General features: G+C 51.6%; 1 protein-coding gene across 7 annotated transcripts in view; it reads left to right on the top strand.

The window, feature by feature from the left end:
• Nucleotides 1-14,763, top strand: part of Mad1l1 (MAD1 mitotic arrest deficient 1-like 1) — a 312,920-nt gene that overhangs the window by 251,148 nt on the left and 47,009 nt on the right. For all 7 annotated transcript variants that reach the window (NR_152617.1, NM_001359025.1, NM_010752.3 and 4 more), the window contains one exon: nt 4,457-4,647. Coding sequence is in view for 6 of the 7 variants with exons in the window: in NM_001359025.1 (NP_001345954.1) it covers nt 4,457-4,647 (191 nt within the window). In the remaining variant the exon portion in view is untranslated. The remainder of the gene's footprint in view (nt 1-4,456; nt 4,648-14,763) is intronic.

Below are 14,763 nucleotides of genomic sequence, written 5' to 3'. Positions count from 1 at the left end.
CCAGGACCACCTTTTCCTGATGGCACTGCCCATAGTTAGCTAACCCTACCTACCTGTCTTAGCAGTTAAGACAGCACTCCATCGACAGGCACATAGGCCAGCCTGAAGGAGACAGTTTCTCAATTGAGGTTCTTTCTTCCAAGGTTTGTGTAAATTTACAAAAACTAAACAGCCTAGGGATTAGAGAAACAGCTCGTTGGGTCAGAGCACACACTGCTCTCCCAGAGAACCTGAGTTCAGTTCCTAGCACTCACCCACATTAGACAACTTATAACCACTCCACCTTCAGGGGCAATCTGATGCCTCTGGTCTCTGAGGGTACCTGCATTCACATGCACATACCCACACTAGGATATAGACACACATATACATAATTTAAAATAAAAAAATAAATCTAAATAAAGAACACACCAGGCACCCACCTTTCTGTCCACAGACTGGCACAGGTGGTGTGCTTACAGTGAGCCCTACAGCCATCTTCTCCCTGGATACCTCTTCTCTGTATCTACCTCGCATGTGCCCCTCTGGCCCCACTAGTATCAGCCATCCTGCAGACTTGAGGGCAGGAGATCTGAGCCATAGACGCTCATTACCCCAACATCTCTGCTCTTGGGCAGGAGTGCATCACCACTAGTTTCTACCTGGCAGAGCATAGGCTATTTTTGCCCTGTGTCCTTCCCTCAGAACTTGCGCAGATGCCTCCTGTGAGTCCAAAAGGGGGCTGAGATGGTGAGGGTGTCAGCTCAGAAACATCCTGTTGCCTCCCTAGAACCCTGGAACCAGCCAACAGGCCAGGATGAGCTTTCCACACAGACATGGAACAGAGAGCAGGGGTTTGAGGCAAGGCCTCAGGTGCCCGGGACCACTCTGGAAACCCCCTCTGGCCCATCACAGTCTCTGCCACCAAGTCTGGCTTGAGTTCTAATGAACAATTACATCCTTTCCCTGGCTCCCAATTGTCACCTGCCATACTGCTGTCCTTATAGGACATCCAGGACTGTCCTTGCAGAGAGAGCCATAGGAAGGGAGGGATGGACAGCCTTGGCTGGGGATACTGAGGAGTGTGGTTCAGAGCTGGAGGATCGCAGCAACCATAGCTGCTTCCTGTGACAAGATGGAGGGGCAGCCAGAGAGAGCTTCAAGGATCTCAGTTGCCAGGAGCTAGAATGAGGCCAGGGGGTGGCCCTATAGATCTACAGAAGGACTCCAGAGCAAAGCTGCCCTCCTCTGGGCCTTGGTCTCAGAATACGCTCAGAGCCTCTTGGTGGCTTGCAGCTTCCTGGGTTTCACCACATCTACCACCCTGGCCCTCACTCCTGTGTTGTTACCTGCATGCTCATGAGTGGCTAAGGACGTCTCCCCAATGCCAGAGTATGTTATCACAGACCCCCAAGGCCCTTTGCCTCCTGGGAGAAGGCCAAAAGCAACCTCTGCTCTTGGTCACTTTGAAAGAGACTGAGTGACAGCCTGTGACAGAAGAGTAATGACACTTCCAAGGTGGAACCCATCTTTTATTTATTTAATCCAAACCATCGAGTGAATTATTCATTCTTGTTTATGTAAGCCACTGAGCCACAGAAGTAACAAGGAAGTTGAAGCATCCCAAATCAAATGATTGTTTCCAGGCCTTGGGCATCACCCCTTGCTGGTCTGTCTGCCCCTCCCAACAATGGCCTCACTCTTGTCATGAAAGAGGTGTCTTCCACTCCCAGCCGCCAAGGGCAATGGGCGTTCCTTCTTTGTAGCCACAACCATGCCTGTGATTGCTTGGCATGTGGCCAGGGTGACTCCTCTCCATTCATCCCCATGAAGTACACAGACCTCCTCCCCAGGGGCCTTCCCTGGGCCTTCGCTCCACACCTACCTGCCTCTGAGATCGGAATTACACAAAAGCCTGTTACCTTCCTCAAGGTCAGCCTGCATTTGGTCCCAAGATTTAATCGACCCCATTGGACATCTGAGGTCTTTGAGCAGTTGTCACAGTCTCTAATGGCTGAAACATCCTTGGGAAGTGTGGTCAGTGAATTTCTTCTCCTGATGAAGGCCCTCTCTCAGGGAGGAGGGGCCCAGGGATGCCAGGAAGAGTCTTGAGGTTAGGGCTGCCAATTAACCTTTCATTTTCATAGTCTCATCACTCGATTAATCAAACTTCTGGGCCTGTGTCCTGTTGAAGGGACTCACACTGTGGAGAACAGTGTCTGCCAAGGCCTCTGTGGGGTGATGGATGAAAGAGCCACAGGACAGGGCCAGTGGCCAGGCAACAGCCCCGCAGAAGAGCCTCTGCCTTCAGGCTGGGTCTGTCGAGCCATTTCTCCTCACAGCCACTGGTACCAGCATGCCTTGCTCAAAGTGTGATTTCCTCCCTAGACTGTGGGTGGGCTGTCCATTGTAGAATATGAGGGGTGGCAAAGGTAGCAGCTGCCCTGCTGGAGCGCTTCATCAGTGTGGGTCCAGTGCTTGTACTCTTTGAGTTTCAGTTTCCTTGTTTATAAAAGGGGGTGGGGAAATGTTCATCTGGAGGTGTGCATGTATGAATTTTCCTGGGAAAAAAATCTGTTCATTCTAGATAGGGCACCAACAACAGAGCAGTCTGCCCAAGTCTAGGTTAATGAAGCAGTGAATTTATTGGGGTTACATACAGGGGCCTGAGTGAGCAGTTGCTTACTGAAGCACTGACGACTCTAAGGAGCTGCGTCACCAAAAAGCCCACCCCAGCACAGGTAACAGCTCGGCAAAGCTGCATCCTGAAAGCTCCCAGGAAACTCGAAGGCCACTCGGCCAGTTGGAGAGTCTCCTTTCCAGAGCAGTTGCTGTTACCCGAGAACCATGGCCTGGGGGTGATGTGGTTTTTGAGACTTAGGCTGGTCTCCAGGGCTCTCCCTAGCTAGATCCTCAAGGCTGGATCTGAGGGCAGCCACATGCTATGCTCCCCTGGGAGATGGTGTGGAGACACAGAAGTGGCAGAGTAAATGGGGACCCAGTCTTCTCTGGTCCCCGTTTTCTTCCAGATTGCTCAAAGCTTCTTGTCCCCACATGGCTCTCATAGGAAGCAGTCTCTGGCCCCACTGATCCCTAGAAAGCCATCCCATCTGCGCGTGCTAATCATCCTCTGGGGCTGTGGTGCACAGGACACAGCCTCATCCTCCTTCCTGCCTCAGGCCTGACCTCAAACCCTTTCTCTGCTCCTCTTTGACGGTGAGCCAGCCCATGAGGACCTGGGACGGGCCCCGTCCATGGAGCCCCTTGGACTCAAGTTTCTCTGACTTAGGGATATCTTTGCCACACAAGCCCAGGACCACCCTCCTCAAAAGTGCCCGCATATCATGGCTGATGTTAAGTAACCCCAGTTCCTCATCACAGCGAGGGAGAGGTCTTCAGGGCCCAGGCTTGCGGGGCTCTCCTTGTGAGAAAGTTCCACGAAGGACTTTCAGGAAGTGCCCAGCTTGAGACAGCCCCTCCCTGTGTGTAAGTGGAGCCGGCTCAGTAATGAACGGGGTGTAAATCAGGGCTTAATTACTCAGTAGGCACCTTGGGTGAGAGATTCATGGTAATTGTGTGTGCTCCTGGTGGCTTTACGCAGCTGGCTTCTCCCTAAGCACCAGTAAACCATGGCGGGCAATTGGGGAGGTGGTGCTCTGCCCTGAATGATATTCCCAGAGATATGTGGAAAGTTGGGGAGGGGCTCCTAGGCCTGGTTATCTGGAGCCCACCCAGTCCTTGCTGAGGGACAAGGAGGGTCCTTTTGGTTACAGGTGGCCAGCATGTGGATCCTATACCTAACAGTCTACAATATCCAAACAGCCTCTCTTCCATCTACCTCTGTCTGTCTCTGTCTCTGTCTCTGTCTCTGTCTCTGTCTCTCTCTCTCTCTCTCTCTCTCTCTCTCTCTCTCTGTCCTGTGCTAGCTCATTCAGGGCAAGTGGCCAGTCCCTGGAAGGAAGGAGCTGAGGCTGCAGCCTAGTGATTGTCTGTGTGCCCAGAGCAGTTGGGACTCTGACCCTCACTGCAGAACTGGACTCCTAGTGCTTCCTTCTCCTGCAGGCTCTAGAACCTACTGCCCAGCTGGGACCAGTTCCCCACCCCTACCCCCAAAGCATGACCCTGTAGTGCTTTCCAACAGTAATGGAGGGTGGTGTCATTCTACTAGCAGGGTATCTAATCACAGCATCTATCTCTCAGAGTCACTGTTGTTTTTTGTTTTGTTTTGTTTTAAGTACTGTTGTTAATATAATCAGTTTATTATGGCTCCCACCAGAGGGTCACACTGCTTCTCTGGCCTCTTGTCCTTTTTCTTCTTATTCCTCAGGGCTCACAGATAGATGGACACCAGCCTCAGGCATCGGCAGGCAGCAGGAACTCCAGTTAGGCCATAGTTCATCCTTGCTTGTTCCCCCTGGCCATTCTCCCTGTCCCACCAGTGCAGCATGGGACCCACGCTGTGCCCTTCTCCCTGCAGAGCTGCGGAAGCAGGTGGAAAGTGCTGAGCTGAAGAACCAGCGGCTGAAGGAGGTTTTCCAGACCAAGATCCAGGAGTTCCGCAAAGTTTGCTACACGCTGACCGGCTACCAGATTGACGTGACCACGGAGAGCCAATACCGCCTCACCTCCCGATACGCTGAGCACCAGACGGACTGCCTCATCTTCAAGGTAGGCAGCACTGTGTGTGTGCATCAAGCCAGCTCATTCAGCCACAGGCAGCTCAGCTCGCCTCCTCATTAGGAAGAAGGTCAGTGCTGGCCTTGGTAAATGAGTCATGTGCTGAGCAGCCCCATGTTCACATAGCATGGTCTTCAGTGGCAGGAGGGGACACACTGGCCCCTTCCTCCCCACTCCTGACAGTCACTCATCTCTGGCCACTTGGGTTTTTTTACTTTATACTCTGTGAGTCTCTGCCAAGGTCCTCCCTATGAGTTGTGGCACTGTGACTTTGTCCAGAGGTAGTAGGTGCCCAGAGGGGTGAGGGGCATGGCAGGCATCTTGCTGCCAGACCTCTGCCAAGTGGCACAGCCCATGGAAGGGAAAGGACAAGCTGTATGTGCCAGCTCCTTGGTGGTCAGGCCAAAGGTACCAAAGCTGGAGCTATAAGTAGCTGGGCAAGGCCTTCGAGCTGGGGAGGATCAGTGGTCTTCAGGAAGCATGTACCTGTTGGAGTCTCATAGCCAGTGTGCTCTAAAGAGGGGTCCCTCTTAACTGAAGCAAGATCATCCCAGCCTGAGGGAGGGTGCTTGGAATGTGGCTAGGCCAGACATGTGTACAAGTTCTCAGAGTGCCCAGGTCCAACAGAAGTGAAGTTGTTCCTCAATGGGAGAGGGATGGCATTGTAACTGAAAATCTGGGATTACAAGGGCTTACCCATCACTGGCAGCAACCTTACTTCCTGTCTGTGACATGGCCTTATAGTACTAGCATGGCACATGGCCCTAGAGTGGCCTGTGATCCCAGTGTCGTGTGTGACAGGGGAAGAGACTCTGGTTAATAACTGTGGCTGGGAAGCACAGAGGTTGGCCAGCTCCACTCTGCACCATGTGTATCTGGGCCACACACAACCTCAGCAGCCAGGCTGTCTCTGCCCTGCAGAAACAGGAACCTGTCTATCTAAACACTGTACCCAGTGTGACCTACATGTTTTATGCAGAATTTCACAGAAAAAAACAGTCCTGGCCCAGAGGTTTTCGCTGTACAGTGACTCACTTATTCTTGTTCCCATCCGTCTGTCTGCCTGGCCCCTTTCATGGGACACTGCCCATCGTGGTGCCATCAGACACAGCACCTACTGTTCCTTGCAACTTTGTGGTGTGTCTTGGAGACTTTCTGGACTTCTCAAATTACATCCCTCCATTTTTACACTTCTTAGCACTCTCAAACCTTTGACTAAGTAAATAAATATTTGAACGCCCAAAGTCTTTAAGTCAGTAAGCTATCAGGAATGTATTTCTTTGCTTCTGTGTACCTTTGAATAACTCAGGATCACTGATGGGTATTTAATTTAATGCAGTGTAGGAATTCTGTGTGATTTTTTTTAAAAGATTGGTAAATGAAGATGTGCTGAGCAGCTGTCACAATGAACACATCACTTACATCCCTGTGTAGACAAGATCTAATTTGCATTCCAAAGTATTCTAGGGTTTTTGTTGTTTTGTCTTTTGGTGGTAAGGGAATGGAACCTATGGCCTCCTGCATGCTAGGGAGGCAAGCACTCCAGTCTGAGCAACACTCCCAGCCTTTGCGGAGGCCTATGCAGCACTGCCACTGAACTACACCCCCAGTTCTCTTTGTACTTTGTATTTAGAGACAGGGACTTACTGCCCACATGAGCCTTGAACCCTATCTTGTAGCCTTAGACTTGTAATCCTCCTGCCGTGGTGTGCACAACCAGTTTCAGGCCAGGCTATTCAAGGTTACACAGTGAGAACCTCACTCTAAAAAGCTTAAGTCGCTTCTGTTCTGGTCTCCAAAAGGCAAACACAGTCACCACAGTGCTGCTTTGACCCCATCACCCTATTCCACCGAGTTCCAGTCTACTCAGAAGTTCTGCCCACCTTCTTTCTGTCACTAGCCCACTTATAGAGACCTCCTAGCTGTCTATGAGACCTAGCACAGCCTCTATTGCACACAATAGAGTGAGGGCAAGAATAGCTGCTTACTGTAGCTGGTACACACTGTTCTCACCCTCTCCCAGTTCCTCACTTCCCATAGAGGCGGATGAGGTGTTCCTGCCCACCAACTGTCCTTGGGGTTGCCTAGCCAACCATGCACACACACAGTCACCATTCTCCAGGTGTCAGTGGGTCAGACCCAAGGGGCACTCAGTGACACTAACCCAGATAGGCAGGAAAAGCAGGCAACTGCTTTCAACTCAGGGCTCAGAAACAGGCCAGCTTTCCCTGACTCCAGGCAGGAGGGACAAGGAGGAGCCCCGTGTGGTCTGCTGATGGATACTTCCCCCAGCCAATGTGGTTTGAGCCTCTCCTGGGCTCCTGGCGATAACACCCAGGGCTCAAAACCCCCTCAACCTCAAAGTGGCCAGTGTAGCCGCAGCAGGGCCTCCTCCCCCAACTTCTGGCATCAGACAGGCTAGACATGTGTGCCTATGCTGGGACACTGTGGAATGGCTTGGTGAAAGCTGTGCTAAGTGGTGGCCAGAGAAGAGCTGGCGTGTTGCTGTGGTCACCCTTGTCACATGGTGGCCAAACAAGTGAAGAACTTGGTATGTGGTGATGTATTGAAGGGGCTGCATCCTGTGACGTTGGTAGAGTTGGGTGGTGGCTCATATTGTAGAGAGAGAAGACAGTTGTATCATGACTCTCTGGGCAGTCCTGGGTGTGTAAACTCTGACTTGTACTGTGGTTTCTTTGTAAGAATGCATGTTCATGAGCACATGTGTACATCTGTGTGTGTAGGGTGGAGACAGAGGACACTGCCACCTGTTCCTCACTAGGCACACCATCTATCTTTGAGACCGTCTCTCACTGGCCTGGAACTTGCTAAGATGGCTAGCTAGTGCTAGCCCGGGGCTGTCTTTTTTTCCTCCTCCCTGGCCTGGGGTTGCAAGTGTGCCACCATGTCTGGCTTTTCCTCATGGATCTGGGTGCTTGTAAGGCAAGCACTTTCCCTGAGGGACTGTCTCCCTCCTTGTAGGGGGCATCTGTCTCTCCACAGCAGGGTCTGAAGCAGCCTCTAGAGTCACCCGTTTGCCCCACTCAGGTTCTTGTGGCCCACCCCTCTGCACCAAGGACAATGAGCCTTGCAGGCAGCTCAGCGAGACCAGGAAATGTTTCTTGTAGGCTTTGGCTACAGTTTTCTCCAAAGCCTCCCCTTGGCTAGCTGTAGCAACCATGGCTTCAGCCTGCCCTTCTGACTCACTCCCTCCTCTTACCTGGCCCTGTCCAATCGGGAGAGTTCTGTTCCATGGCCCCATGCTATCCAGCTGTGGAAGGAAGTGAGTGCAGGAACTCAGTGCTAGACACACGCTGGTCCTCAGAGCACTGCAGTATGAGCTGGTTCTAACCAGCTGTCTGCCTTTATGTCATCTGCTTTCCTCATCAGTCAAATGCAGATAATTACAGGTTCTGTGCAGGTGTGGGTCACTTGAGGGACCTTGTTGGTGACTAAGCTGTTACCTACAGATGCTGCCCTCCTGTGTGCAGCCTGTGGTCTTTTTTTTTTTTCCCTGCTGACCCTGGCAGAGCCTTTAAAGCAGTTCTCCAGCGTTGTCCACAGTGGGCAAGCTAGGCAAGCAAGTCTCAAAGAGGAAGTGGCAAGACCCCAGGCACACCCTTTCCTTACTCCCAACCCCACTTACTCCCCTAGTAGGGAACATGGGTGCCCCGGCAGCAACCTTAGAGCATCTCTAGGCCATTGGGTCACCTATGTCTTCTCTCCATGGTACCAGGTCCCTTCCTAGGGTTGAGGCCCTTTTGTGCCATTCTGGCCTCTGGGGCCCACACAGCCCTGAGAAATCCCCCTGTACAATGTAGTACCAGTAGGACCACAGTGGATCTTCCAACAGGAAGTCTCTCCCCAAGACTCCCATCCCATCCCATCTTTGGTCATTATATACCCTCATACCCTCTATAATACTATTAGAGCTAAAGCAATTTTATAACCCTCATCCACCAGCCAATACCTGGCTAGCAGATAGGGCACTCACAGATCTATTGGAGGTTGGTAAGAGAAGAAGGAAAATGGATAGGGACCAGGCAGGAGGCAGGGCTGGCTCATACACAAGTGTGTGGCCATGGCCAGCTCAGTCTCAGGCAAGGCCACTCCATCCCCCAGCTCACATAACTTCCGCTCATTTTCTTTTCACCCCAAACAGCTTCTAGGCAGGAGGGGTCTGTGGCAGAGTTAGAAATAGCTGGGGCCTGTTTCCAGCCAAGCAGGTTCTGCAAATGTGCGCTGGGATAATTGAGGGTTGGCTCACGGTCCCACATGGCTCTGCTTCCCTTCCCAGCCTGGACCCAGCCTCTGCCGTGTGTGGGTGGCCGAGCTGCCTCCCAAGGCTGCTGTGTGGGGGAAGGCAGGAGCTCAGCTCCAGCATACATCAGGAGTCTGGCATCTTGCCCACTCCTCCTCTCCCAAGAGAAGTTGGACCCCAGAGTCTCCAGTTTCCTTGGAAAGACTGGACCTGGAAGGAGTGGCCTACCAAATGTCCGCAGCAATTGTGGTGTAATCTCATTCCCTGTGGTTCATAAGGACTGCTCAGAAGGTAGTCAGAAACAAGAAGCCAGACAGCGGCCAATAGAATTGACTGCATAGCTCTTAAGATACAGGTGACTCTGACCTTGGGTCCCCTTCTCTCATGCCTCTGACCACTCCACAGTCTAGCATGGCTGGGCCCAGCTTTTTACATGGGTGCTGGGATGGAACTCAGGTCCTCATGCAGTTTTACTCCAGACCTGTCTCTTGTGTTTTCCTTTTTTCTTTACATAATGTCCCACTGTAGCCCAGGCAGGCCATGACCAAGATCCTCCTGCCTCTGCCTGGACTTCTGGTACGGTCAGTATCCACAGTATAAGCACCATCCTTTTACTAGCACATCTTGCTAATCAGAGGCCTGAGCCAAAGGCCATGCTATGGTGAGGGCTTTGGAGGCGCCTCCCAGGTCTCTAGGCAAATGGCTGGACTACTCATAGCTGCCTGTTCCTCCCAGCAATGCTGGTTCAAGGTGCTGGGTCATGGTACTGCTGTTGGGATGTGTGTTGTGGCCTCTGCACCACCAATGGGATGTCTGGCTCAGCCTGCAGTATGACCATGTTGCCCCTTACTGTGGTTTTGTCTCTGGGCACAGTGTGACATTTGTTGGGATAGAAGCTGCTTGAACTACCTGCCTCCCAAAACTGCAGAGCTCCACCATCCCCCAGCAACCTGGCACCCTACAGTGGGCACTTCCTAAACTGTGTGCCCAGCCTCAGGATAGGCATATCACTGTGATTCCGTCTGCCGAGCTCTTGCGGAAGCACACAGAGCCTACGCTCATAGCAGAAAGAGCAGGTGAGGAGGCAGCCAGCTTCCACACACCTGTACCCACAGTGCCGGGCTGCCAAAGACTGCAGGTGTATGCACGGGAAATGCAAATGTCCCAGAGACCCATACCCAGGGCCCTTCAGCCATGCAGCATATGACTCCTGCTGGGTGGGCTCAGGAGAGCCTGGGTCAGTTTCTCCATCCACAGGATAGCTGTGCAAGGAAAAGAACTTGGAGTCTTTTTCCTTCTGTTTCCTAAGCATGCTTCTTGGAGGAAGGGATCATGTATCTGCCAAAGCCCAGTTAATACACACGTGATTCATGGACTCATGGGTGCCCACCCCTATGTCTACAGCCCAGTCTCCAGGAGCTCAGCTCAGCTGCTGTGGACTGGCATAACAACACAGTGGCTATGTTTCAATAAAACTTTATTTATGGCACCAAGCTCCGAATTTTATAGAGTGTCTACAGTATGCCAAGTATTCTTGGGGCTTCTTGAAAACTAATACATTTATTTGTAGAATAGCATTAGGTTTATAGAGAAGTTGACAGTAAAATAAGCTTCCCCTGTGTCCTAGCCTGTGCCACAGTTTTTTATACTGCTATCCAATCTTGTCTATGTATGGCCTGGTGGCTGTAGTCTCTAAACCCAATCTGTCTAGTTGCTGGGAATTGTGAAGTCTGTGCTCATTGAATGTTCTGTTTGTGAAAATGCATTAAAATCTGTGCCACCACTCTGGTGTCCCAGAGAGTAGCTGCTGTCTCTGAAGTCTTCTGAGTATCTGTCATCTCCAGCTCCTACAGATCTCCTACCCATAGTGCTGCCATTCTTGGAATGTCCCAAAGGCAGGACCCTCTGTGTACTGGATTCTCACACTTGAGACTCCTCTGGGTCCTTTCTGGGCTGTTTTTATTTTTGCAGAGATAGAGATACAACCCAGGGCTTTGTTCACATCAAGCCAAATGCTCTAACCTTGACCTACATCTCGAAGCCCCTCACTAGGGGTTTCTGGGCAGGTACTCAGTGAAACCACTGAGTTTCAAGTCCAGCCTTTAGAGTTTTTTGAGATAGAATGTCGCTCTGTGGCTCAGGCTGGCCTCCAGCTTGCCATCTTCTCCCCTCCCTTCTCAGTACTAGGTTTACACCTTGCCTATTCATTTCTTTCTATTGCTGGTGTTGGTGTATACCACAAGTGCTATGTCCAGTCACCTACTGAAGGATGTCTTCTATGTCCAGTTTTGATTCATTATGAATGGGCTCCTCTACACAGAGCTTTAATGCACTGGCAGCTTGATAATATACAGTCTCTCGCAGTTCTGTTGATGCAGAGGCCATAGTCTGCCAGTCTCTGACATCTACGCATGGAGCTGAGTTGGGGCCTCTCTGCGGAGCAGAAATGGCCCTGGGGCTACTCTCATCTCCTGCTTTGGTTCCTGTCACACATACACACACTCATGTACACATACACTTGGCCTCTGTCTGGTCCACTGGTGCTTCCCATATGGCACCTGCTTCTCAGAAGTCAGAAGAGCAGGGTCAGAAAGTGGTGGAGATGACGTGGGTTCCAGTGGGAACTCATGCAGCTGAGCATGTGCTTCAAAGCTGGGTGCTATATGCTCAGTGTCAGTGTTTGGAGAGTGGCTGATGAGCACCAGTGCCCAGTAGTTATTGACAACCCCACATCTTCCTCAATGAAGTGTATATGGGCTGTGTTAGTTAATTTTTCTCATTGCTGCACAGAATACCTAACAGAAGCAGCTTAAGGCAGGAAGGATTTAGTTGGGCTCACAGCTTCAAGTGATACAGTTTATCATGGTAGAGTTTATCATTGTGCTGGGGAGGTTCTACCCATAGTGCTAAGAGTGTGAGATGGCTTCTCCCCACATCTTGGTGGGTCAGGGAAGCAGAGAGCTCAGGATGGAATGAGAATTAGGTATAGCCTTCAAGGTATGGGTCAGAAGTAGAGCACTTGCCTAGAATCCCCCAGTGAGGGACTGGGTTGTGGCTCAGTGGTAGAGCCCCTGCTTAGATCGCCCCAGTGAGGGACTGGGGTGTGGCTCAGTGGTAGTAGCCTACAACCACCCCATGCCTTAAATGTTCTATAACCTCCCAAGAGAGTGCCACCAGCTGGGGACCAGGTGTTCAAACAAACAAACTTGTGGGGAGCATTTCACATTCAGACACTAACACAGGGTGATGCTGGGCTGGAAGTAGGAAGAGACCCTCAGTTTACAAGCTTTGATTGTTCTCCAGCCTCCCACAGCTATGCTTATCAGTGGTAAATACTTCGGTAGCAAAGTTGCTGGGTGTTGTGTGCCAGGCAGTAACTGGGCTAGAGGCTGAGTTACTTTATAACACACTTTCCCATCACACTTTGCTCACCAGCTGCTGCCCTCCAAGGCCTTGGAACAGTGTATGTGCCTGGTTCCATGTGGTGCAGCCCCTTAGTGCCTCTCTATATGGGGCTGCAGGTTCCTTGACTGGATACCATTCTTACCAGCCCTGTGCTCACTGTTCCATGATGAGAGCAGGCTGGGTGTCTGTGGCCATGGCTCCTGCCAAAGAGGTGTAGGCTAGCCAGGCAAAGGCCTGCATCCAGCCAGGGTGGTATATGGGCATGGGCTGAGATTTGCTCAGGGTTTATCGCTCCCTGATGAAGCTTTCACATTTCCACTGTAGTGTAGATGTGACCTTCATAGCTGCCTTGCCTCTGCCTTTTGAAGCAGCCTTGTAAACACACAGAGCAAATTTGCCTGCCTGCTATGCTTCCTCCATCCATCCCACACAGATCAGGCATGACGCCCCAGGTTCCCAGGGAGGTACAGTTGCTCATAGAAGAAGCTCTGAAAGTCTTGTTGTCTTGGCCCTAAGTCACCCCCCAATGCCCTACAGGAAGCTTAGCCTGTGAGGTGTTCCAAGTCCACTGGGGTAAGGTGCTACAGGACAGACAGCGATGGGGAGCAGCTCCAGTTCTCAGAGAGCACTGCCTTGGCCTGGGGCCCTGTGTGGCCATGGCTCTGCTATTATATACCTAGGGATAGCATGTCTACGCTGGCAGGTAGCCCTGCCTTCAGCTCCTTGTCATCAATGGTCAGGCCACGGGACAAGTGATAAGAACAAAGTAGGGGAAACCAGGTAGTGATCGACATGTGTCCTTTGTACTACTCAGGAGTCAGGAAGCGGTCCATCCATCCCAGGGCAGCACATTGTCAGGCCCACCCACAGCCCCACTTCATGGATTAGCCCATATGTATCCCTCAGCCTCCTGCAGCTTACACTCACCCAGCCTCCACCTGGTGCTCACACAGTGGGTGTGCACTGGATGGGCCAAGTGCCCTGTCCATCTTCCTCCATAGCATAGCAGGGACAAAAGCTGTGGAAGGTACTCAAAGAACAAAGAGCCTGAGAAAGGGACAAAGCAACCACCCTCAACTTCCTGGTGTGGGCAGAGATTAGGCCCAGGTTATGGGCACCCACAGGACCTCTTGAGAGTTTGTTAGAGGCCCTTAGTGTCATGCACAAAGGAAAGATCACTACTACCGGGGGCAGCTTGAAGGTCCTACCTCTGACTCAGGCTACCACAGCCAAGTCCTTATCCTCTATGTTGCTGTGGCTCCCACTATGGTCTGCCCCCTCCCTCTGTCTTCCTGGCTCCCACCATGATCAAACCTTTGTCTGCTGCCGTGACTCCCACTGTGGCACCCACTATAGCCCACCTTCTCCACCTCCTCTGCTGGCTGTGGCTCACCCCAGCCCCAGCTGTTCTGTCTCACAGCGCCTTCCTAAGCAACAGAGCAAGAGGCTGAGTGAGGAATCCTGGGCTCAATAAGGGACACCGAGATTTCATCCTGGGGCTGTCCCTAGTAGAACAGCCAACAGCCTAAAGAGCAAAAGCCGGGAACACATGGCCTTCTTTAGCTACTGGCTGTTATTAGTGCTGCTGTGGAAGTGGCAATGGTGGCAGAGCAGTGCTATCCACCCAGCCAGCCTGCCAGCATGCACCCAGCTTGGCAGATTTCTCACAGCAGTGCCTGTGTCCCGGACACTCCAGGGTCACATTCTAGCCAAGCATTCCTGCTTCTGCCAGGTCACCATAGAGCTTTCTCAAATGTCACCAGATCTAAAAGAACATCATAAGTGGCCAGGATTAGAGCAGAGTTAGGAACAGGGTGGGCCAATGGGGAAGTGAAACCCAAAGATGGGAAGGGTATGTTTTCTGTCTGGTGGGATAAGGAGATAGAGCCTTGGGCATTGCTGGCAGCAGCTGGGACACAGTGGACTCTGACACTGATGGGGTTCCACTCTAGAGAGGGTCTCCTTGCTCACCCAGAAGCTGCCCTCCGTGCACATCAGACTTCTATCTCTCTACCCTCCTCCTACCCTCTTTGCATTCATAGGATCATGGAAACAATGGGGGTGGAGTGACTGTCTGATCACTCACAGCTGTAGGCCAGTGGTTCCCAACCTTCCTAATGCTGAGACCCTTTAATACAGTTCCTTGTGTTGTGGTAACATTCCCCCGACCCCCCGCTATAAAATTATTTTTATTGCTACTTCATAACTGTAATTTTGCTACTGTTATGAATCATAATATAAGTATCTGTGTTTTCCAAAGGTCTTAGGTGACCCCTGTGAATGGGTCATTTGACTCCCAAGGGGTCACAATGCACAGGGCACAGGCCACTGCTGTAGGCCACCGTGGAGCCCAGAAAGGGAGATTTGGAAGAGCAGGGAAAGGAGTGCAGGATGAAGCAGACCTCTGGATGTAGCTGTGTGCCACACCCTACTTGTACTGC

The sequence above is a fragment of the Mus musculus genome, chromosome 5 (assembly GCF_000001635.26).
Source record: "Mus musculus strain C57BL/6J chromosome 5, GRCm38.p6 C57BL/6J".
Lineage (NCBI taxonomy): Eukaryota > Metazoa > Chordata > Mammalia > Rodentia > Muridae > Mus > Mus musculus.
The sequence above is the reverse complement of the archived record's forward strand: the minus strand, read 5'-3'. Positions and strand labels throughout refer to the sequence as shown.